The 24,260-nt window shown below is 37.1% G+C and overlaps 1 protein-coding gene and 1 long non-coding RNA gene across 6 annotated transcripts in view; one reads left to right on the top strand and one right to left on the bottom strand.

Annotated features, from left to right (window-relative positions):
• Hif1a (hypoxia inducible factor 1 subunit alpha) overlaps nucleotides 1-24,260 on the bottom strand; it is a 39,551-nt gene that overhangs the window by 3,258 nt on the left and 12,033 nt on the right. The window contains exons 2-13 of one of the 5 annotated variants that reach the window (XM_029484515.1): nucleotides 17,156-17,349; nucleotides 15,728-15,873; nucleotides 15,564-15,648; nucleotides 13,104-13,216; nucleotides 11,607-11,809; nucleotides 7,805-7,911; nucleotides 6,304-6,451; nucleotides 4,343-4,575; nucleotides 3,470-3,753; nucleotides 2,425-2,589; nucleotides 1,883-2,316; nucleotides 62-170 (exon numbers count right to left, since the gene is read on the bottom strand). In XM_029484515.1, the coding sequence (XP_029340375.1) occupies nucleotides 62-170; nucleotides 1,883-2,316; nucleotides 2,425-2,589; nucleotides 3,470-3,753; nucleotides 4,343-4,575; nucleotides 6,304-6,451; nucleotides 7,805-7,911; nucleotides 11,607-11,809; nucleotides 13,104-13,216; nucleotides 15,564-15,648; nucleotides 15,728-15,873; nucleotides 17,156-17,349 (2,221 nt within the window). The remainder of the gene's footprint in view (nucleotides 1-61; nucleotides 171-1,882; nucleotides 2,317-2,424; nucleotides 2,590-3,469; nucleotides 3,754-4,342; nucleotides 4,576-6,303; nucleotides 6,452-7,804; nucleotides 7,912-11,606; nucleotides 11,810-13,103; nucleotides 13,217-15,563; nucleotides 15,649-15,727; nucleotides 15,874-17,155; nucleotides 17,350-24,260) is intronic. The other 4 variants (XM_021178822.3, XM_029484517.2, XM_029484516.2 and 1 more) reach the window with 4 other exon arrangements.
• The window catches only part of LOC147001257 (uncharacterized), a 33,937-nt gene that overhangs the window by 5,751 nt on the left and 3,926 nt on the right, over nucleotides 1-24,260 (top strand). Inside the window, exon 2 of the long non-coding RNA XR_015045232.1 lies at nucleotides 1,404-1,512. This is a non-coding gene — a long non-coding RNA (uncharacterized LOC147001257). The remainder of the gene's footprint in view (nucleotides 1-1,403; nucleotides 1,513-24,260) is intronic.

Below are 24,260 nucleotides of genomic sequence, written 5' to 3'. Positions count from 1 at the left end.
TTTGAAAGTACAACTTTATTTTTAGTATTTATTTGGAATACAATGCACCACTTATACTTACAATTCCTGCTGCTTGAAAAAGGGAGCCATCATGTTCCATTTTTCGCTTCCTCTGAGCATTCTGCGAAGCTATTGTCTTTGGGTTTAATTCTTCCTCAGGAACAGTATTTCTGGAAAAGAAAAAAAAATAAAATAAAACCACTGTTGTTCAGTGGACTTATATTTTGGGGACTACTGAAATACAAGATGATTCATTTCTGTATAGTATTTTCAATTTATAAGTGTTTCAGCTAGACACAGAACTACACACCTATAATCCCTGTTTGAATCCAGCCTGGCTACATTTTAATTTTAAAGCTAGCTTTGACTACATAGTGAGACTACATAGTGCCTCAAAAACAGGAACAACAACCAAACAAGATTTATGTTCATTTTAACCTCACTTTACCACTCAGGGATGATATGACAGGTACTTTGCAAACATTTTATAAATGAGAAATTGATGGCAGTTTGGTAGTTTGTTCTAAGTCCCAATGTTAATTCATTTTAGCCATGGAAATACAAGCCCAGCCTTCACATTCTTGTCTCCTCAGTGACCTTTGTAATCTGCTACTTTGACCTCAGTACTGATCAATATGTCTAAGCTGCTGTATCTGAAATTAACAGTATGCCACAAGGAACCACTTTATGAAGTCATTAAGTTTGTCGTTTGTGTTAGTTTTTCAATAGAGCGCCAAGTAAATGGCTAAGTCATAGTCATACATGATTAACTCCTCAATGAATGTGGGCTTTAAATTTTAAAATACTTACAAGCCATGCAGTGTATAGACAAGCTGGTTTTACATTTTTATACAAGCATGTTATGTTCATGAAATATGTCAGTTTATCATGTAAGTATCACCTCTGGTTGTACATCTATTTATTTTGTGTGTGTGCACACCACTACAGTCTTGGTTTTAAGCTTGTAATTCTCCTGACTCAGCTGCCTGAGAGCCAAGACTAAAGGAATATATTACTATATCCAACTGAAAATACTAAATTCATCTAAAGCCCCACTCCTTTTTTTTTTTTTTTTTTTTGGCTCAAGAAAAAGGCAGGCCTGTCCCAGTGCTTCAAGTAGGATAGGGGAACATGGCTCCCTGCAGTCCTTCTTTCTGCTATCACCCACAGCTTGCTCTGTCTAGATATAATACAAAAGGAGTCATTTTTCTTCTACTCACTAATTAGTGAAAAGGATTTTCCTTGCTTTAAAACATGTCAAATACCATTACATATTATATACAGAAATTCTAAATATTTGCTCAAGCATTGCTTCATTCTATCAAAACAATACTGTAAGTCACGTTAGGACTCTTGGTAGATCTAATAAAAGCTTTCTTTTTCTTCTTGCAAATATACACAAGATTTCAGAAAGAAGGCCTGCAAATATCCATATTTACCAATGAGAACTCAAGATCACCAGCTGCAATCTGGGATGAAAAAGAACCATGTGGCTGAAGGGTTCTTCTTCAGGTTAGTTTACAAAAGCCCCAGGTTAGAAAGATCTAAGCAGGGAAGACAGCTGTTTCCCATTCTGAACAGCAGCATGAAGAGATTCCTGGCATTTATAGAACTTACTGGCTGGACTTTATTTTAGAGATTCAATTTATAAATGACAGACAGATGTTGGAAGACATCTCTGACCTTCTATATTTAGACAGTTGATAGTATTGTTTGAGAGAGAGAAGTTAGACTTTTGAGTGTCTGTTCTAATTCAGACAGTGCATGAAATGAACTTTATGATGTCCCTTAAAGCGTATGTCAGAAAGTTGGCTCTACGTTTAGAAATCATTTAACATTGCATATATACTAGAACATGCAAAATTATGTTCCATACAAATACCTTTGATTCAAAGTGACAGACAGGTTAAGGCTCCTTGGATGAGCTTTGTCTGTCTGTTCTATGACTCTCTTTCCTGCTCTGTCTGGTGAGGCTGTCCGACTGTGAGTGCCACTGTATGCTGATGCCTTAGTAGTGGTCGTTTCTTGAGGTACTTGGGTAGAAGATGGAGATGCAATCAGTATTTTAATATCTTCTTTATTGTCCTTTGTCTCTGTTTTTGATTCATCGGTGGTGGCAGTGGTAGCAGTTGTGGTGGCAGTGGCAGTGATGGTAGGTTTCTGTAACTGGGTCTGCTGGAACCCGGTAACTGTGCTCATACTTGGAGGGCTTGGAGAATTGCTCTCTAATGGTGACAACTGATCAAAGGAACGTAACTGGAAATCATCATCCATTGGGATATAGGGAGCCAGCATCTCCAAGTCTAAATCAGTGTCCTTTCAAACAATAAATACAAGAGGCTTTTTAGTGACCAGTCTTGTAAAAGGGAAAACAAGTTAAACCCAGTCACTTAAAGTACAAAACAAGCAAGGTGATAAGCATACCTGAGTTGAAAATGGATTCTTTGCCTCTGTGTCTTCAGCAAACAGTTTTTCCACCAGTTCCAACTTGAATACATTGACCATATCGCTATCCACATCAAAGCAATATTCACTGGGACTGTTAGGCTGGGAAAAGTTAGGAGTGTTTACTTTTTCCTGAAGAAGTCTCTGTTTGTTAAGAAGTTTCAGACACACAAATATTACATAAAGTTTCATCTAACTAGAAATTACAATGAAAAAACTTGTTTAGTTGATGTGGTGGTGCACATCTCTAATCCCAGCACTCACTCAAGAAGCACAGGCAGAAGAATCTCTATCTGCATGTGAGTCTGAGGCCACCTGGTCTGCAAAGTGAGTGCCAGGCCTAAAAGGGTGACACAGCAAAACCCTGTCTCAAAAATAAAATAAAATAAAACCAAAATAAGACCAGCCACAAATGTTGTCTACCCTCACCCCAGATTTTTTTATTCTACATAATAACATTCACCAAACAATTCAGATTCCACAATGGTACATAATCATCCAATTAATTACATGATATTTTCACCATAATCTTAAAATGCCTATTCTACTGGATATTTTAGAGGATACTCTATTGTGCTAGGAGTTCAAGAATTTCAGTAGTGAATGTGGTAGCTAGGTAGACTGAGCATAAAACTTTACTTTTCTTCATTTTTCACTACATTTACTTTATGAAATCAGTGACAAAATGAATCACACACTTCTGTGCTGGGCAAAGCATCAGAGAAAAGAATACATTCTCAATCTTGGTTTTGAGATTCCATACTCTTTAACTTACACTTGGCAGCTTTAATCCATAACAGTTTAATGGAGAATCAATACTTATTTGTGTTTCACTAACTTAAGATCTAAGCTGTTCTGCTCCTAAGTAGTCTTAATAGTAGAAAGTTCGGAAATGGAATTGTTCTGTATTTGGAAACAGCGTTTATGACACTTTCTGCCCTGGTCCAACCTAGATATGATGAGTTTTGAGTTCTATCAATTTCAGGCATTTATTCCTGACCTTTTCTTAGATCATGGTACCAACCTCAGGTGAACTTTGTCTAGTGCTTCCATCAGAAGGACTTGCTGGCCGATCTTGAATCTGGGGCATGGTAAAAGAAAGTCCCAGTGACTCTGGACTTGATTCTAATTTTAATGCAACCTCTTGATTCAGTGCAGGATCAGCACTACTTCGAAGTGGCTTTGGCGTTTCAGACGCAGGTAAAGGAGACATTGCCAGGTTTATATTTAATTTTTCATTAGAAGAAGGAAACATTACATCATTATATAATGGAACATCTTCAAGTTGTTGATCTTCAGTTTCTGTGTCTGCAGAGGAAAGCGTTTGTCAATCTAGAGAACATCAGGATTTTAACATTCATAGATTATTTTCTGATTTTTAGAAGAGTTGTGATTCAATCAGTTTCTTTACTTGAAAGTTTATAGATATTACACAATGACCATTAAGTAAGTATAAGTTATCTGTTTATAGTCCACCACTGACAGGAGTAAGACATGTACCTTCAACCTTTTTATATATATCTTAATTTGAAGTAACAGTTTTCATTTTTATGTTTGCTTTTATGGTACAGTTGCTTTGTACAATGCCTTTAACATTTACCCAACTACATGTACTGCAATTTAACTCTACTGAATGGTGCAGTGAGGTGGCTGAGAGGAATTAAGACGGCACCAAGAAATACCTTCAGGATACTCTGAGCTACAATCCCCGCCCCTCCCCAAAATAAAAATAAAAGCAGGAAGGTTGTGATATTTCCGAAACAAATATTAGACACAATACTTTTGAGGAGACTATTAAAAACAAAACATGTAAGCATCATGTGAATGGATAAGCCAAGAGCTGAGGCTGCTGAGGCATGGAGCAGCTGAGCAGGGGCTGGAGTGGTGGACAGAGTACCTAAGCACTGACCATCGCTGCCAAAATCCAGAGAGATGATGGTGTCGCCAGCAGCTGGAGCCAGCAGAGTGAGAGCGTCAGGCTCCTTCTTAAGCTTATCAAAAAGGCAGCTTGTATCCTCTGATTCAACCTTGGTGAACAGCTGAGTCATCTTCATATCTGAAGATTCAACTGGTTTGAGCACAGATTCTGTTTGTTGAAGGGAGAAAATCAAGTCGTGCTGAATAATACCACTGTCAAAAAAGGAGAGATTAGTATTTATAAACGGGCACTAGAAACAATGACAGGAGGGGGACTATGGAATGACTGTGTCTCTTAAAATAGGATTTATATAGTAAAAGCATTTTAACACCCCTGAGATGAATAATCTTTCATGTATACTTGCAACATTTCTCCCCCCCCCCAGTGCTGAGGATTGAGCCCTAAGCAAGTGTTGTACTATTGAGAAATATTTATTGTTTTAAAACACCAATATGAAGATAAAAATATAAACAAAATTTACTAATTAAACTATTCAACTTATTTAAATTGAAACAGCATTGAGAAGAGAGGTGGTGACAAGAACATGTGCAGTTAAAGCGCATGAAGGACATAAGCAGGAAGGACTTCTGTGCTGATGCTACAATGAAATAGGCACAAAATAACTGTTCAGCATTAATACGCAAGGCATGCTCTGTGGGTAATCTTAGATACAATAATGGCCAAAGTCTTTATGAGGGGTATCATATTTTCTTGGTGAAAATAATATAGTGATGTCATTCACAGGATAGGAAAGAAGAAAGAGAAATGATGAAAAACCACTCAGCTTCATGTCTGGCATCAAGGTACTCCAAATAACATATTACATGTTCAATAAATGAAATACGCTAAGAGTACAAAGACAAAAGCATAAACTCTTGTCTTCAAGTAGTTTATATAATTCAGTGTGAAATAGATAAGCAAACAATTTCAATATACTATGATCACTGCTAAAATGAAGAAAGGATGTTTCACAGAAAGGATAATAAGTAAAACTTGGGATCAAGTAACAATCATGAGGGAGACAAGAAAAATAGTTTTGCATAAAGGCAAAAATCACAAAAGAGCTCTTTGGCATTAAGATGATTCTTTGCAATTAGAAGTGTTAAGGCATTAAGTTTGATCCTAGCACTAAAAATATCCCCCTGAAAGAAACAACAAAAACTAAAAGTTTTAAGACCCCAAAAATGGCCAAAGTGGGGTAACCTGGGTTTGGTGGCATCGATGAAAGTTGTGCTGGACACTTCTGGGCAGCCCTGCAATCCCACACAGTAGGTAAGCTGTGAATTCAAGGCTGGACTGGTCTACAGTGAGTTCCAGGCCAGCAAAGCCTATCCAGTGAGGCAGGGTAAAGAGTATGGAACATAAGAAAATGAGCTAACCACAGTAGAGAGCTCTGCCTGGCAAGCAGATTAGAATGTTTTGGTAATGAAGAGGAACTGAACTAAAATAACTTATAGAGTTCATAGACATAAAATAAAGTCCCGGGTCATATTACACAGCCTGTCACAAAAGGCGGTCATTTAAACTTCATTAGAATCTTTTTGGCCTCAAGAAACTGAACTAGGAAAATTGATCCACAGACTGATAAATAAATGATATCATTTTGTGGGATCAATGGCACAGTTGGCTTGAGAAGGTGGGTCAGGGTATAAATCATAATCCAGTAGAAAAAGAAAGGTAAAAACAAAATCAGTTTTTATTTATTTTTCTTTTCAAGACAGGGTTCCTCTGTGTAGCTCTGGCTATCCTGAAACTTATTCTGTTGTCCAAGATGGTTTTGAACTCATGGAGATCTACCTGACTCTGCCTCTGCCTCCCAAGTGCTGCGATTAAAGGTGTGTGCTACCCCTGCTAGGTAGTTTTATCTCTTCTTAATAAAGGCACAGAAAATCCAAAGAGTTACCACTTTTCCTCACAAACGTGTCTCCTCCCAAGCTTACCTTACAACATAATTCACACACACAATGCACTGTGGCTGGGAGTTCTTCGTATTATATATGACAGTTGCTTGAGTTTCAACCCAGACGTATCCGCCTCTTTTGGCAAGCATCCTGTACTGTCCTGTGGTGACTTGTCCTTTAGTGAACACTAGGGATTAGAAAGCACCACAAAGAAAATGTAGCTGAAGTTTCAATCAAGTAAGTGTCAAATGTAGATTGTTACATTTTGTTTTTTTGTTTGTTTGTTTAAAGACAGGGTCTTTCTGTATAGCCCTAGCTGTTCTGAACTCCCTATGTAGACCAGGCTGGCCTCAAACTCAGAGACCCACCTGCCTCTGTCTTGGAGTGCTGGGGGTGTCGGGTAGGTAGGGGTAACGGTATGCACTACCATGCCTGGCTGGATCACTGTTTTGTTTTTAAAAAGGAAAGATATTTAAATAATCTTTTATTATTTAAAATAGTTGTGACAGTTTAAGCTGATAGAGAAGCCCAAACCCACCTGAATATAAACCCCAAATAAAAGCCCTATCTTACTGTAAAAGAATGAAAGCCAGAAATGAGGAACAGGGTAGCTGCAGTTCCTTCAATGAAGTATGGTCACACTGTCAGACTAGAGATTAAGCACAGGACACATTCAAGAAAATGATACAACCAAACCACTCTACAGAACTTTGACTGTAAGTGGATATCATACTGTAGCCTTCCAGTAGTTCATGAAGTCTGCATCATTTACTGATTGAGGAGAATGCTGTAAATCAGTAAAGGCAATGCTATTGTGAGTATCCATGCTCTGACTATAATTTGGGCAACTCATACTAATACAGTGATATTCAATACCCTCAGATCATATTTGGAAGTCATTTCTAGGTCCAGATTAAACAAGCAAGTGAGAAATTATGAACTTTGGCTTACTTTGGGATCTCAGACTTCATCATATGTCAAGAGTGTCAGATATTACATGTGTGTAATACTCATCCCATTCACTGATTCATGGAACAAATGCTCTGACTACCTTCTATTGACCAACCATTGATTTCATGACATGTGTATGGAGATAATCTATAATATTTGACTTTTATTTACTTCTGTATTTAAAATTCTAGGGAAGTTTTATGTATTATTAAGTGAACAGCTGTAACATAACAGTAATTTCATGATCAAGATGTCTTATGAAGAGTCTGGAGACTGGGTGGCAATTTTAACTAGAAAGTTAGATACAACAGTAGAGACTGCAGGACTTAAGCAGTGAGACTATCTCCTTGAGTTCTTTTTTTATTTTTAATTTTTAAAAAAGTTTTATTTATTTATTTTAATTATGTATGTGAGTACCCTGTAGCTATCTTCAGACACACCAGAAGAGGGTGTCAGATCTCCACTATGGATGGTTGTAAGCCACCATGTGGTTGCTGGGATTTGAACTCAGGACCTCTGGAAGAACAGTCAGTGTTATTAACCACTGAGCCATCTCTCCAGCCCACTCCTTGAGTTCTATTGTACTTACTATCATGGTGAGTTTTGGTCAGATGATCAGAATCCAAAGCATGATAATATTCATAAATTGAGCGGCCCAAAAGTTCTTCCGGCTCATAACCCATCAACTCAGTAATTCTGTTACAAAACAAAACAACATTATTCCTCACTTAATAAGTTTAAAATTCACCCTTAACAATTCTATACTTAGTATAATAACCAGACTTTGTGTCATTTAGATTCATCCTTGACTCTTATCCTTTCACTCAAAAGAATGATCTTAAAAAAAATTTTTTATTATACATACTGTTGCTATCAAAGCAGGATATTATTAAATATTGATAATGCTAAATGAAATGACAAAAGTTCCAAAGACAGTCACAATTAGCTTATAATACAGTTTAAATCACTAGCAATATTTTTCATAGAGCTAAATTGTTTACCTTACAATTTTTAGACCCATTGGCAAGGCCTCACTTTAAAAGCTCCACTATCATTAAGCCAAGGATATTCATACTAAGTAGAAAGTAAAGGAATAACCATTGTCATGTTTTAGAGGATAAGTCTTTTTACTTGGCTTTAATATTAATTTTATGAGAATTAATTTCAGATGAAAGAACGGCATCTAATTGAGTATGGGCTGGAATCGAATTCCATAGCCTGTCTGGTCCCTGGCAGTTCCTTTAGGGAGGGCACTCAAGCTGATTCTGCATGAGCCTGCAGGAAGCCATGAAGACACACTTTATGAGGAAGGCAAGGCTGTACTTGATACACTACGCCAACTGCAAATGTTTTCCTCTAAAGCCTTTCTGGGAACAAACATGAAGCAAGGGTGAGACTGCTAGGCTTAGAATTCAAGGGACTTTTTTTTCTTTTTTAAACTGAGGTGCTGGTAAAAGATACTTACATCTTTTATCCAAAATACAAGCAAAAAAAGAAAACACCTAATCACAGAATAGGCATAAGCAAGGTATGCTCATACAGTATGTTAAATAATATAGTTTGTTTTGTCCCAGTTTAAGATCTGCCATTTACTCTAAACCCAACAAAACAGATTTTTTAAAACATAAACTAGCACTTCTTCACAAAGGGACATACCAAAACACATTAACACTAGATGGCAGTACTACAAATGAAAATAAACTGCTTTAAAAATATTTGTTTTCCCCTCTATTCAAGAATGGTAATAGGGACAGAATCTAGGGACCCAAAAATCCCTCCCTCCCCCTCCCCCTTGTGCTGGTACTGAGTGATGGATCCTAGGGTCTTCTGCATGCTAGACTTTCTGGTTCCATTTTTTTTCTTTCTTTCTAGGAACTTCTTGCATCCATAACCCCTCAGAATGAAGATATGGAAAAAACTGCCCAATTATGAAAATCTTACATGACATTTCTAATATCTAGGGCCAGCAGGTAAAGGCACCTACTGCCAAACCTGACTAGTACAGGCAAGTGGAGGGAAAGAATTCAGGAGATGCAGGCAAGAGGATCAGATAAATGAAGATTGTGTATACTGAGACTCAGGACGTTTTGACTCAACCACATATCAACCAGTATTTCTCAATCTGAGGAATGTTGACTATTAAAGGACATTGAGAAATCAAGATAGAAATACCAGACAGTTTCCTGGCAGACTGATTTCATGTATGTTGGGGGAAGCAAGAGGAAACAGACTCAAGTTTAGAGAACTACATAGAAACTCAGTACCAAAAGAGGGTAAGAGACCCAGAAAATGAGTTGTTTGCATGCTGAGTACTGACCCCAGGCCTTGCACACTCCGTGAGCAGTGGACCAGTCGCTTCTGCAACTCTTACCAAGGCTGTTCTCAGTAGATTAGAAAACGTGTGTTCTAAAGCAGCTATATAGGATGGCATTTGTCCACAAGAATCATCATTTCTATGAACACAGCAAATACTCAAATATATGTGCCAAATGATTATACCTTACATTACTAAGTACAATAAACAGCTATTTGCGGATAGTCTTGATATTAGAAGTTTAGACGTCAGCTCTTGGTATAGAGACAGGTGGATGGATCTCTGTGAGCTGGAGGCCATCTTGGTCTATGGGGTAAGTTTCAGAACACCCAGGGCTGTGTAGACTCTGTCTTGAAAAACCCAAAAAACTAACCAAATAAACAAACAGGAAAGTGATACCATAAAAGGACTGATGTGCTCATCATTATCTAGGTGCCACTGTCAGAATTTCAGTTGGCTACAGAACATCTGCCTCTAATAACAGGCTACACTGCTTGCAGAAAAAAGGACCAGTAAGACAGCAGCAGAATAAACACTGACAGAAGCATGTGCAAGGGATGTTGCCTAAGAAGATGCTCTTAGGCATCCTTTTACAGTGTGTGCAAAGGCACAAGACATTAAAAAAGAACATGGAACTCTTTGTAATGAGTGGTTGGAACCATATCCAGATCGGTGATTCTCCCAACTCCTGATTAATTTGGTGAACTGAGAAGGGACTAGACTGTAAATACCTTTCCTTGACATTTTAATACATTTAGATTTAACTGCACAAGTCTGTTTTACTTTCAGCTTTTAAAATATATACCTATTTTAAATTTTATTTATTTGAGACAGTCAGGCAGGCATTCATATGTAGTTTAGGTCAGCTTTGTCTCAATTCCCAAGTGTTAAGATCACAGACATACCCAGAATGTACAGCTATCTTTTGACAAATAAAAATCTTCTTCCCACTTACAGTACTACAAGAAGCAACCGATGTATTTCTAACAAGAGAAGGGCACAATCTGATCCTCACCTTGGGAAGCCCCCTTTGGATACAGTGGATGTACAAGTAAAAAGGCACAAATCTGTTGGTAGAAATGCAGCTTAGGAGTTTATGGTAACAATTCAGGCCAAAGGGAATGAAATAAAGAATTTAATGACAGGAGCACAAGGTAGATAGTACGATGGGAGAGACAGTGCATTTATTTTATTTTATTTTTTGGTTTTTCAAGACAGGGTTTCTCTGTGTAGCCCTGGATGTCCTGGAACTCACTTTGTAGACCAGGCTGGCCTTGAACTCAGAAATCTGCCTGCCTCTGCCTCCCAAGTGCTGGGATTAAAGGCGTGCACCACCACGCCCGGCTGACAGTGCATTTATAATATTTACTACAAACTACTACTAAGTGGTAAAGTTACAGTCAGGTTTCAACAGTGCCGTGTCAACAACATTAGGTATCACAAGAGGTGCAGTAACTTAGGCTGTCTGGGAGCAGTAGAGTAGTTTAGAAACAGGAGTATTTATTTCATTATTAAGAAAATGGTGTAGGCAGAAACATCAAGTTGACAATTACACACAAGCAGTAACAGATTTGGGAAATGGTGACAGGAACCAAGGGTAGAGTTGATGGTGCTCAAGAAGAACATGTAGGTTACAGACCAAAACTGTTGCCTACTCTACATAAACTGTTTATCTTTAAAAGTTACTTTCTGAATTTAAGCAAAATTCCCTCAAACAAAAGAACTTCATGACTTTTGTGTTCACTGCTTGCAGTACCACAGCAAGAAGTCAGTGCCTTTTGCATGTAGGACAAGTGATCCACCTCTGACTTGGAAATTACCCTCCTCCTGTCTCAGTCTCCTCATAGCTAAGATTACAGGAGGATGCCACTAGATGTGGTCAAGAATTTCATCTTAATAGATTTTGTATAATAGCTAAATACAGTATTTATAGTATAAAAGCTAATCTTACATTTTTGGGTTCCAGGATGCATCTTCATATTTAGCTTCATGAACACATCAATTAAGTTTTTACTATAGTGATATGAAAAGGCTACAAGAAAATCTAAATTTTAAAAATATAAAATAGTTAATTTACCTTTCATCACAGTAAGAAAATTTCATATCGAGGCTGTGTCGACTGAGAAATGTCTTGCTGTCTAAAGGAATTTCAATATTTGACGGATGAGGAATGGGTTCACAAATCAGCACCAAGCACGTCATGGGTGGTTTCTTGTACCCACACTGAGGTTGGTTACTGTTGGTATCATAGACATGAATATGGCCCGTGCAGTGAAGCACCTGAATATGAGTAAGAAAATAAAGTTACCTTTTTAAAATAGAAAGAGGTAAGGGGAGCTGGAAAGATGGCATAGCAGTTAAGACATTATGAGATAATGAGGCATTCTTAAAAAAAAAAAAAAAAAAAACCATTATGAAGGTAGGGTGCTAGAGATGAGACAGTGGTTAAGCTTACTGCTTTTCCAGAGGACCTACATCTGATTCCTAGCACTCACAAGGCAGCTTACAATCATTTGTAACCCTATATTTCCAGAGGATCTGACACCTTCTTCTCATTTCTTCAGGCACCAGGCATGCATGCACTGATATACATGGAGGCAAAACATCCATGCACATAAAATAGAAACTAGGGATCACTTATAATCCAGAATATGGATCTAATGCCTTCTTTTGGCCTCTGTAAACACATGGTATGCTTACATGCATCCAACTAAAACACACACACACACACGCATGAACACGCGTGCACACACACACAATGAAAAATATTTGTCTTATTAAATATTAAAAAAAAGGTCTCCTTGTATTAAGTCTAGGCTATCTTCTTCACTAATCTGGTCATTATAGTTGATTTTGCTCTGGTGACTACGGTTCAACACTGAACAAAAAAAGGAAACTGAGATAGAAAATTATACTTATATTAGGATTTAAATACTAGTTGGCAAAGCCAACTGATAAGTTAGCTTAGTATAGAAATATCATACTTCCAATAATTTATGTTTATATTTCAAACTGTCAAATTATTATACTGTTTTTAATGGAGATTACATATACTGAATATAAATGCAAATATGCAAAAGGGAATAATTATACTTTTCCCTCATAAGTCTATTTTGAAATTGATTTTTATTTTATGTGTGTAAGTGCTCTATCTGTATGTGTGTGTGCACTGTGTGTGTACCTGGTGCCTGACGAGGTCAGAAGAGGATACTGGATGATTTCCTGGAACTGGAGTTACAGGTGACAGTGAGCTGACACATGGGTGCTGAGCACCAAAGCCAGGTGCTTGGCAAGTAAATGCTCTTAATTACTAAGTACTTTCTCCATTCCCCTCATAACTCTAAGCAAAACTCTTTTGTTTGTTTTGTTTTCTGAGGTAAGGCTTGTGTTCCCCTGGCTGGCCTGGAACTTGCTGTGAGGACAAGGCTGCCTTCAAATTTGTAGCAGCTGATCTTCTGCTTCCCAAGTGCTAGGGTCAGCTGACTTTCTGCACTCCTGGTGAAAGCTCTTGATACTAGCATGTATGTGTATAGGTTTATTTATCTATAATCAAGTGCACGCTCAGCTTGTGTACCTTCCACGTTGCTGACTTGATGTTCATCGTCCTCCCCCGGCTTGTTAGGGTGCACTTCATTCTGAGAAAAAAGCTCCGCTGTGTGTTTTGTTCTTTTCCTTTTCTCACTGGGCCTAATGAAACCAAGAAACCAAGTTTTAAGTCACAGCTAAACATAGAAATTTGTTACAACGAGAGCATCAAAGCGAGGCTCTCAGCATTAACACAACGATGATTTGCTCCCTCTTCACCTACTCCAGCACGTCAGTAGGTCTGACAGCTCCAGCCAGTGAGAGTGTGTGTAAGACGGCAGTGACTCCCTGAACTGTGGGAGGAGAGTCCACACTTCACAGGATTAATTATTCATCTGTGCTGGTGAGTTTGGTCCAAGTAAAGAAAATAAGAAAATGGTGTAAGTGTACCCTATAAATGTCTATCAGTATATAAGTATGTCCCCTTCAAAAGAACTTGAGTAAATACGTCATGTCTTTTACCAACTGTGATAACTCAATTTTGAATAAGCAGCAACGTGTTTACAGAACTTTAAAAATGCCAACTTACCTTTTGTAAGTAAATAGCATCTGAGTATGAAAGCCAGAAAGAATGTTCTATCAGAAGTTACAGAAATTAGCCATGATGGTACATACCAATATTCTCAGCACTAGGGAGGCTGAAGAAGGAGGATGGAGATGGCCAACCTGAGCTACATATGAGACCTTGTTTACAATTTTAAGTTACAGAAATAGGGACTGGGAATGTAGCTCAATGGACGAGTACTCCCTTAGTACATACATGTAGGCCTAGCTTTGATGCCCAGAACCACAAAAAGAAAAAGCCACAGAAATAAAGCAGAGGAAAATCAATTCATGTCTAATTTAATCTTAATGCCAAACCTCATAACTAAAAAATTAGATTACATTTAGATGACTCTGAAACAACATCTTGATTTCCTATTTTTATTGCTTAGTCTGGTTCAAAACAAATGTTTTACTTATTTGAAATGCTCAGAGAAGGTGGATTAGATACATATAGAACTTCTTTTTTGAGGCAATGACATTTTCTAAAATGGCTGAGTGTAATGGTACATGCCTTTAATCCCAGCATTTGGGAGGCAGAGGTAGGTGGCCCTCTATGAGTTCAAGAACAACTTGGTCTACTTGGAGTCCTAAGCCAGCCAGGGTTACATAGTGAAACCCTGTCTCAGAACAAACAAACATACAACAAAACAAGACAATTTTAAAAAATAAAATTAGAGGTATGATGGTGGTTAGGCCATTTCTACGAATATACTAAAAAAATCATGGACATTTATCAAATGGGTACATTTTAAGGTATATAAAATGGAAGTATTAGGAAACAAACAAACAAACACAAAATATCCATTATTTAGAACTGAGTGTATATACTGAGAGTGATGCAGAGATCAATAATTAGATGCAATGCTATTAAGCATGTAATATATAATACAGTATGGTCAATAGCAATACAATGCAAAGTAGTCAAGACTTAATAAGACTACTTTCAAAGAACAGACACTAGGTCCTGACAGAGGGAATTAAGAAAGAGACACCAGTATACTCTATTTATAAATTAGTATTTAAAAAAAAAATTAACTGTTAAGTCTCTGTAATTCAACAAGTACTTCATAGAACTCTCTTGCAACTTTTTAAAATTTTACTTTTATTTTATGTGCATTGGTATTTTGCTTGAGTGTCCTTGGGAGTGTGTCAGATCTTGGAGTGACAGACAATTGTAAGCTGCCATGAGGATGTGAATTTGAAGTGGGGTCCCCCCTCCCGAAGAACAGTCAGTGCCCCTAACCACTGAGCCATCTCTCCAGCCCTTCTCTTACTTCTCTTTTTGAGACAGGGTCTCACTCTGTAGCCTTGCCTGGCTTGAAACTAGTTACATAAACCAGGCTGGCCTGGAAATCAAGAGATCTGCCTATATCTGCCTCCTAAATGCTAGGATTAAAGGTGTGTACAACCACATGTTCCTTCCAACTACAGTCTCAAGTTATTGAAAACATCCTTAGAAGTTAAAGCATCTTTGTGCTCTTAAAATCTTGGCCACCCCCAATCCTGCTTCTTTGGGACATTAAAAAAGCCTGAACCCAAACTGTCACTGTGTATTCAGTCATCATCTAAAATCTTATTACCTGTCATTGTATTATAACTTCTTGCCTTAATACTGCATTTTTACTTATAATTGTCTTGGTCTTTTAATTATCTTTCCTTTTTTTCTACTCGTGTATGTAATTACTTATTAATTCATGTAACTACTTATTAATTCAATGACTTTTAAAAACTTGTGAGTTTTCTAAAATGTAGAATAACAGTTTTAACAAAGAACAGTATTAACATTAAATGTGAAATAACATTCTCTCTTAAATCAGTACATTACCAAAAAAATAAAATTAGAAACAATATCTGACTGAAAATCACCTGTCATATTAAATCAAACAATAGACTTTCTTCTCACCATTTCTGTGTGTAAGCATTTCTCTCATTTCCTCATGGTCACATGGATGAGTAAAATCAAACACACTGTGTCCAGTTAGTTCAAACTGCAAACACATTAAAAAAATTAGATCGATATCATATATCCATAAGCACCCATTAGTGCTCTCCATATATGGGCTTTACCTGAGTTAACCCCATGTATTTGTTCACGTTATCAGAAATGTAAATCATGTCACCGTCATCTGTTAGCACCATTACAAAGCCATCCAGGGCTTTCAGATAAAAGCAGTTCATCTGTGCTTTCATTTCATCTTCAATGTCTAGATCACCTGCAAGGGCACATGTGAAAAGAAACAAAATAAGGCTTTACCTCAGATACTTTTAAATATCTATAATACATATATTTATTCCTGTATATTTTCCAGTTGTTTTATATAATTGTTTAAAATAAACAAATTTGCAAACAAGCAAATCACCAAGGGTGTAAAAAAGGATGATATTTTTTAAAGATAGGTTATGCCTTTATACCCAGTCCTAAGGAGGGAGAAGCAGATGGGTCTCTGTGAGTTCAAGGCAGCCTAGTTTACACAGCAAGATACAGATCAGCCAGGGTTACAGGGTGAGACTCTATGGGGGTGGGGGTGGGGAGGAGAAGGAGGAAGAGGAGGAGGAGGAGAAGGAGGAGGAGAGGGAGAGGACGAGGGAGACAGAGAGAGAGACAAAGAGATACAGGTAGACAGGAGGAAATGAATAGATGGAATGAAGCTTTAAAAGCTAGTAAGAAAAAAATTGCTGTCACATGGAAGAACCAAGAACTCTTCAGAATGAAACAATGACAACTTTACTGGGTTATAATATCTACTCAACTGTCATCCTAAAGTACCAGGAGCTATAAAGTTAATGAATTTTATTTATGTGTTTAAAAAATAAAGGATTAAAAAAAGGGTAAGCCAAAACAACTTACAGTGCAAAAAGGATTATTCCTACAACTAAGAAAAGCAAAGCTTGATCAAAGGAGTAAAGAATACAGAAAGACTTAACTAGGTACTTTTAAAAAGTATTGTGTTGGGGCAGTACTGGAAAGATGGCTAAGCAGTTAAGAGCACTAGTTGATCTTTCCGAGGACCTGGATTCAATTCCCAGCACTGAAAACTGTCTGTAACTTCAGTTCCAAAAAGAATCCTCTTCTGGCTTCTACAAGTACTAGGCATGCAAGTGTTGAAGGTAAAACACCCATAGACATGCAATAATAACTTAATTCATGTTTTTTTTAAAGAGTGGCATTATGGGTCTAGAGAGAGCTCCACATTTAAGAATGCTTGCTGTGCAACCAACAGGACTACATTTTGGACACCAGCACCCACATCAGGTGGCTCATAAATACCTGTAACTCTAGCTTCAAGGGATCTGATACCCTCTTTTGGCCTCCATAGGCCCCTTCATAAGAGCATATTAATATGTGCACACAGGTGCATGGACACACACACACACACACACACACACACACACACCACTCTCTTAAAAGAAAGTATTGTAGTCTCCTGCTAAAAGGAACTTCTAGATGTTCTTAATTTCTAATTTTCAGGTCTATTATGTTTTTGTAGAACTCACCGGCATCCAGAAGCTTTCTCACACGTAAATAACTGATGGTGAGCCTCATAACAGAAGCTTTATCAAGATGTGAGCTCACATTGTGGGGAAGTGGCAACTGATGAGCAAGCTCATAAAAAACTTCAGACTCTTTGCTTCGCCGAGATCTTGCTGCATCTCTAGACTTTTCTTTTCGACGTTCAGAACTCATCCTACTTAACAAAAAAAAAAAAAAAAAAAAAAAGAGAGAGAGAGACAAGAATGTACATGTTAGTTTGTCTTAACTTGAATAAAATTAATTTTGCATTTCCCTGTTTACTGTATAAAAATTAGAAGAAACCATGTAAAATTATTATATAGGATTTGTATGGAACATGAACAAAGTTTTATATAAGGTAGCTTTTATATACAAATTTTAGATCACTGAAAACATAATAAATTCTTTTAAAATGTCCAAGCTTTTATTTAACATTTCCAAAGCAGATGTTTTCATCTCCAAATTTACAGTAGCTTATGTATCTAATGTCTCGCAATCATTCCAAAGTATCTCAGTATAGAAAAACCCTAAATAAATTTGAAGAAACTAAAGTATATAATAATTTGAGAATAGGTAATACACTTATGGGCAGGTTAAGACACTAATAGCTATACATGATTTGATTAGTTTCTTTTGACATCAATACCTTCCTACCTACTCTCTTACCATGGGCTTTACATTAGCAGCTGTAACAAGCTACTACTTCCAGGTGCTTACTTCCTTAGCCACTGGTTATCTAGTACTAGAAATAATGGCTACCAAATAATGTAGGAATGTGTTTAAAATGAAGGTGAGTCAGAGTGCTGATCCGTAGGTGGGCTAGTAAAGGTAATAAAAGTATCTATAGAATGATACACACTGAGAATTCTTTCCAAAACAGTCAGATTTGTTTAAGCTATATCAAGGAGAGCTGTCTTCCTTTGCTGAGCCTCCTGACTATAAGGCTAACCCAGCTGTCAGCTGCTTCTCTAAACCTGCCATTATCAATATTACTTTGCACTGGGTGCTTACTCTCGCATAACAACCCATAAATATATAAACAGTGCCCTCATTTGATGAAAATAAGCTGGGGTTCCATAGATTAAAAACAGCAATTGTATTTCAAATAGGATAGGAACACCAGTGTTTTAAGCCTTTCCTTTTCTACAGTCTGCTCTATTAATGGAGAATGCTGCCTCTACTTTATTCCTCCATTCCAATCTTACTAGGTTAGGTATTTGCTAAATGTTGAAAACAGCTCTTAGAATTTATTAAACATTTAACAATATAACGGGACTTTTTTTCACTCAGTTCTTCTTGTATTTTATGAACAAAGCACACAATTATCTCTTCTTTAAGTCTCCTTCCTTTTAATGTAAGGCTGAAAGCTACAAGCAGAGAAACAACTTTCTTAGGTAACTGTCAAGAGTTCTCAGCAACTCTCTTAGACAGTTTTCAAAGTTTAGTAAAGAATGTGTACATTTGTTAGATTCTAAACTGTGATACAAAAATTTCAACTCATTTAGTGGGTGTGTCCAACTTTTTGACATTGGGACACAGCACTGTCATCAACTATGCAATCGAGTTACAAAAAATGTTTCAACAAGCATGTTTTATGTAGGCTTACAATTACTTGTGTTAGCCATATTTGTCATATTGTGGCCTCGTATGTGGTCTGTAGGTCACTGGCTGGATACACCTAACTATAGAGCAATTTCACTCAAGAACCTTAAGATTTTAAGTAGGGCTATAAGAAACTTGTCACAAACAGGGGGTTAGGTCTGATACACTGTATATAAGTGTAAAATTTTGAAAGAATTTAAAAAATCACTTGGAGCTCCTTATATAAATGAATCCGTATATTCTTAATATTCTACAATAAAAAATAGAGGCCATATGAAAGTACCTTAATGCCAACAGTTTGAAAATTTTTAAGTACATTAAAACTGCTTTCTTTTCTTCACTATTTTCAATTTGAACTTTGTAATGAAATAGTTTTGAAACTCATTTCATTCATATAATACTCTGAAAGGGAGGTAAGAGAGATAGCAGAGATCCTCTGGGTTACAATGGACACTAACAAATTCTGTTTACACACACACACATTTTGACAGGGTTTTACTGTATATCTCTGGCTGGCTTGGAACTTGCTATGTAGTCCAGCCGTGCCTTGAACTCACAGAGCTCCATCTGCCTGTTCCCAAAGTCTGGGATTAAACACATGAACTGTCACACCAGGCACATTTTTCTTCTTTTAAATTTTTGTGCAGTGGTGGCTGTGGGAAGCAGCACACCATTTAAATGATTGCTATATCATCTTCCTTATTTTGTTTGCACTAATTTTTTTATTTTTTTATTACGTATTTTCCTCAATTACATTTCCAATGCTATCCCAAAAGTCCCCCATATCCTCCCCCGCCACTCCCCTACCCACCCATTCCCACTTTTTGGCCCTGGCGTTCCCCTGTACTGGGGCATATAAAGTTTGCAAGTCCAATGGGCCTCTCTTTCCAGTGATGGCCGACTAGGCCATCTTTTAATACATATGCAGCTAGAGTCAAGAGCTCCGGGGTACTGGTTAGTTCATAATGTTGCACCTACAGGGTTGCAGATCCCTTTAGCTCCTTGGGTACTTTCTCTAGCTCCTCCATTGGGGGCCCTGTGATCCATCCAATAGCTGACTGTGAGCATCCACTTATGTGTTTGCTAGGCCCCAGCCTAGTCTCACAAGAGACAGCTAACAAGAGACAGCTATATCAGGGTCCTTTCAGCAAACGCTTGCTAGTGTATTGTTTGCACTAATTTTTACTTCTTTACTTTATAAAGCAAAACTAAAGAATAAAGGCTGAGGCTTTCTTTTTAAACACAAAGCAGTTCAGACTTCCTTAAGATAATAATAAACACAATATAATTAAAACATACTCTCAAAAGAAGTGTATCCTGAGACAGGTTTCTAAGTAAGGGGTCTGTTGATTTAACACTGAAAGATATCCCTTCTAAGATTTTTAGCTTTCATAGGAAAACAAAAAGAGTTTACCAAATTTTTGGTTTGTATTTTACAGCACATTTGAGGAGATTAAAAAAAAAATACCACTAGGCCTAGAAAGATAGCTCAGTGGTTAAGAGACAACATTGCTCTTGCAGAGGACCTGAGTTTGGTTGTCAGTACCCATGGCAGGCAGCTCACAATGCTTTAACTAGTACAGGATATCTGATATTCCTAACCACCAAGCATCTCACCAAAAAGGAGGTTTACAGACAAAAGGAGAGAGCATAGATACTGAAACAGTTTGTGAAAGAGGGCCAATGTTTAAGAAGTTTCCTGGCTTAATCATTTCCACACTCTGCTTTTTGATTTGTTTTCTCAGAGACAAGGTCCTGCTGTGTTGACCAGGCTCAGCTCTTTAATGCTGAAAGACACATACAATACTTAAGTCTTTTACTATTTTGTTCTAAGATAATGTGATAAGGAAAAAGTACAAATTACAATGTTAAATTATTCAATCAACCGTGTGTGTTTGTGTGTGTGTGCGCGTGTGTGTGTTGAGTGCATACATGAGGTCACAGGATAATACTGGTGTTCTCATCTATCACTCTCCTGAGACAGGGTCTCTTACTGAACTGGGAGATCTTCCTATCTCTACCTCACAGTATTGGGATTGCAGGCACATGCAGCCATACGAGGCTTTTAAAGTAGATGCTAGGATTTGAACTGAGGCCCTCATGCCTCCACAGGCGTGTTATTCACTAAGCTATTTCCTTAGTCTACTGAATCAAAAATCTTATTATAAATATAACTCCTAAACCTAGCCCAGAATGATTAGATTAATTTTGTTTTCTACAATCTTTTCCAAAAAAGTGTTTTTAGTTTTCAGTAAATCGATTCCATATCAATTTTTCACTTTAAAAGAGGGCTAGAGGTTACTCTTAAACAAATATTTTATATTTGTTATTAAGAGTACTTTTATTGGGGCTGGAGAGATTGCTTAGTGGTTAAGAGCACTGACTGCTCTTCCAGAGTTCAATTCCAGCAACCATCTGGTGGCTCACAACCATCTTTAATAGGATCTGATGTTCTGTTCTTGTGTATCTGAAGAGAGTGACAGTGTACTCACATATAAGATAAATAAATCTTTGAAAAAAAGAGAGTACTTTTATTATTAATAGGCTCTTTTCATCTGTTAATAAGACTAGAATATCTCAACCTAATATCATTTAATAAGAGAAAAACCACAAACTGGAAAAGCCAGAAAAAATTGATATTTTAATAGGTACAAATTGTAGTTTTGGGACTATAATCTAAAGTACCTCCTAAAGTCTAATTGATAAACTTAAAAATGAACTTTTAGCTGGGGATAATGGTGTATACCTTTAATTACACACTCTCAAGGCAGGCAGGTGGATCTCTGGGAGTTTGAGGCATAGCAAGTACTAGGTCAGCCAAGGGTTCACAGTGAGACCCTGTCTCAAATACAAAGAGGACTCCTTACTGAGTTTATTTTCCTTCTCTACCACCACCACCACCACCACCACCACCACCACCACCACCACCAAAGAAAAGAAATAAAGGAGGCTAGAAAGATAGTTCAGCAGTTAAGAGCTGTACTTCCAGAGGACACTAGATCTGATCCTATACTTAAATCTAGCTTCAGGGGATCAGAAGCTTCAGGCACCTGCACTTACATATAGACACACACATACACACACACACACATAAAATAACAAAAATAAATCTTAAGAAGGAAGAGTGAGACATTATAGAATACTTCTCTAGTTACATCAACGTGAAGGCTAAGGTAGAAGAATCACTTTGAGTCCAAGAGGTGGCGAGCCAGCCAGGTGACATAGTGAGACCCTGTCTGAAAAATACAGAGAACTAACCTAACCTTTTACATCTTTCTAGAAAGACTAGAAGCTTAGTAATCTAAGTTTAAGATCTTGTAATTTCTGTATTATTTGAAACTAATCTCATCAGAATTATTTAAACGAGAAAAAATAAGTGGTTATATATGCCTTACATCAATCACTGACTAGACTTCCAGTACTGGAAACCGAAAGGTAAGGTCTAGATATCCTTTTAAAGAATTTCTCAGGGGATTGTGGAATATATTAAAATTTGGTATCTTGGGCTAGTGAGATGGCTCAGTGGTTAAGATCACTAGCTGCTCCTTGCAGAAGGCCTAGAGTTCAAGTACCAACACTCAAGTTCAAAGGGATCCAATAACTTCTTCTGGCCTCCATTAGCAACGCATGCATGTGGTATTCAGACATATACAAGGCAAAATACCTATATACATAAAATAAAAATAAATCCTAAAAAAAATGTGGTGTCTTTCACATTATTATAAAAACCATAAACATATTCTATTTATTTAGCAAAATACCTTATGGTATACCAAGGATAAAAGATTCATTGAGTGATTCAATAACCGTAGATCAAGAAGCATTTTATGTCATTATTTAGTAATAATCTAAAACCAAAAATAATCTAGCAAATCAAATTTCAACAAGGATAAAACTAAAGAGGTAATTATTAAGCCATAGAAACTAGCAGAGAACCATCAGTAGGTTTTATAACAAATTTTACAAACATAGATCAGTAATTTTTGAAAAATGACAAAAATATTTGATTATAGCAACTATATATACTATAAAATATTAGGTAGTGTGAGCTATAATTGATGAAAATAAACTATAAAAACACTCAACAAAAACAATAATACATGAGTAGGATTCAAAGACAGTCAAACGAATAATTTTTTTGCTTCCCCCCACCCCCTAATTTTCTGTAACTCCTGTTGTGTGTTGGTGGGGATGGAAGCGAGGGCTTTACACATAAAGAAGTTTTTAAAATAATCAGATCACCTTTAAATACCTTCATGAATCTATAACTGTCAGAGTTAAGAATCACTGGCCCATCAGTACCAGTTGGGTTAATGGCTTCTCCCCAAATCATAGGAACTACTCCACCCAACAGTGGGAGTTCAGTAGATGCTATTCTCCCCTCCTCCCAGTGTTTCAATTCCTGGTTGGCTGAATCTATAGATGTGTGCCCAAGGTTACCAAGGGTAAACTACAACATCCCATCCACCCCACCCCCACCGCCACGTTAGTCATCCTTCTGTATTCTAAGGATGCTCCCCAAACTCCACATTCTAGATACCAATATCTGCAGAGAAGTTCCTGTCTCATATTAAATGGTAACATCTAGATGATTTACAATATTTATGTATTAAAATACTCATGTTTAACTAGTTGTTAAACTGTTGAAGAAAGTGCTTGCTCAACAGAAATGCTACTCATCCCCCAACAAAATGTTTCAATCCCTAGTTGGCTGATAGATATAGAACCCAAGGATATAGAAGGCAAACAGTATCTCCTTTCAGTTTGATTATATACTATGAATGTAATGGAGTCAAATTTAGAGCAGGGAAACTAAACTTTGTGTATATATTCAAAAGAGTGTGTCCTTTAAAACATTTCTTTGAATATTATGGCTGATTAAGTTTGTACAAGGTCAGAATAAAAGTATATACACAGAAATCATACCTTGAATTCTTTTCCCTCTTTAGTTTTAAAAGTTAACCATGATGAAGATACTATAAATGATGACAAAGAAGTTCTTGTAATGTAAGAGTCTCTACTCACCACCTATATTAGTTGCTCCTAACCAATATTAACTAATTTTGAGTAATAACCCTCTGATCTTACTTGTCTGTGAAAAAGATAATGTTCTCATAAGTAGTAGGTCTCAGACTCCATGTAAGAAAATGCCTCCATTTTTATCTTTTTTTTTTTTTTAAAAGATTTATTTTATGTATATGAGTACCCTGTAGCTGGTTGCTGGGAATTAAACAAGACCCCTACTCGCTCTGGCCCAAAGATTTATTATTATATGTAAGTACACTGTAGCTGTCTTCAGACACACCAGAAGAGGGTGTCAGATCTCATTACAGATGGTTGTGAGCCACCATGTGGTTGCTGGTATTTGAATTCAGAACCTTTGGAAGAGCAGTTAGTGCTCTTAACTGCTGAGCCATCTCTCCAGCCCCCAATGCCTCCATTTTTAAAGTGGTTTATGTCTTTCTATACTTCAGATACTTAATATGT

Source organism: Mus caroli, unplaced genomic scaffold (assembly GCF_978045245.1).
Source record: "Mus caroli unplaced genomic scaffold, Mus_caroli_1 scaffold_14, whole genome shotgun sequence".
Lineage (NCBI taxonomy): Eukaryota > Metazoa > Chordata > Mammalia > Rodentia > Muridae > Mus > Mus caroli.
Note: the sequence above shows the minus strand (reverse complement) of the source record. Positions and strands in the feature narration are given on the sequence as shown.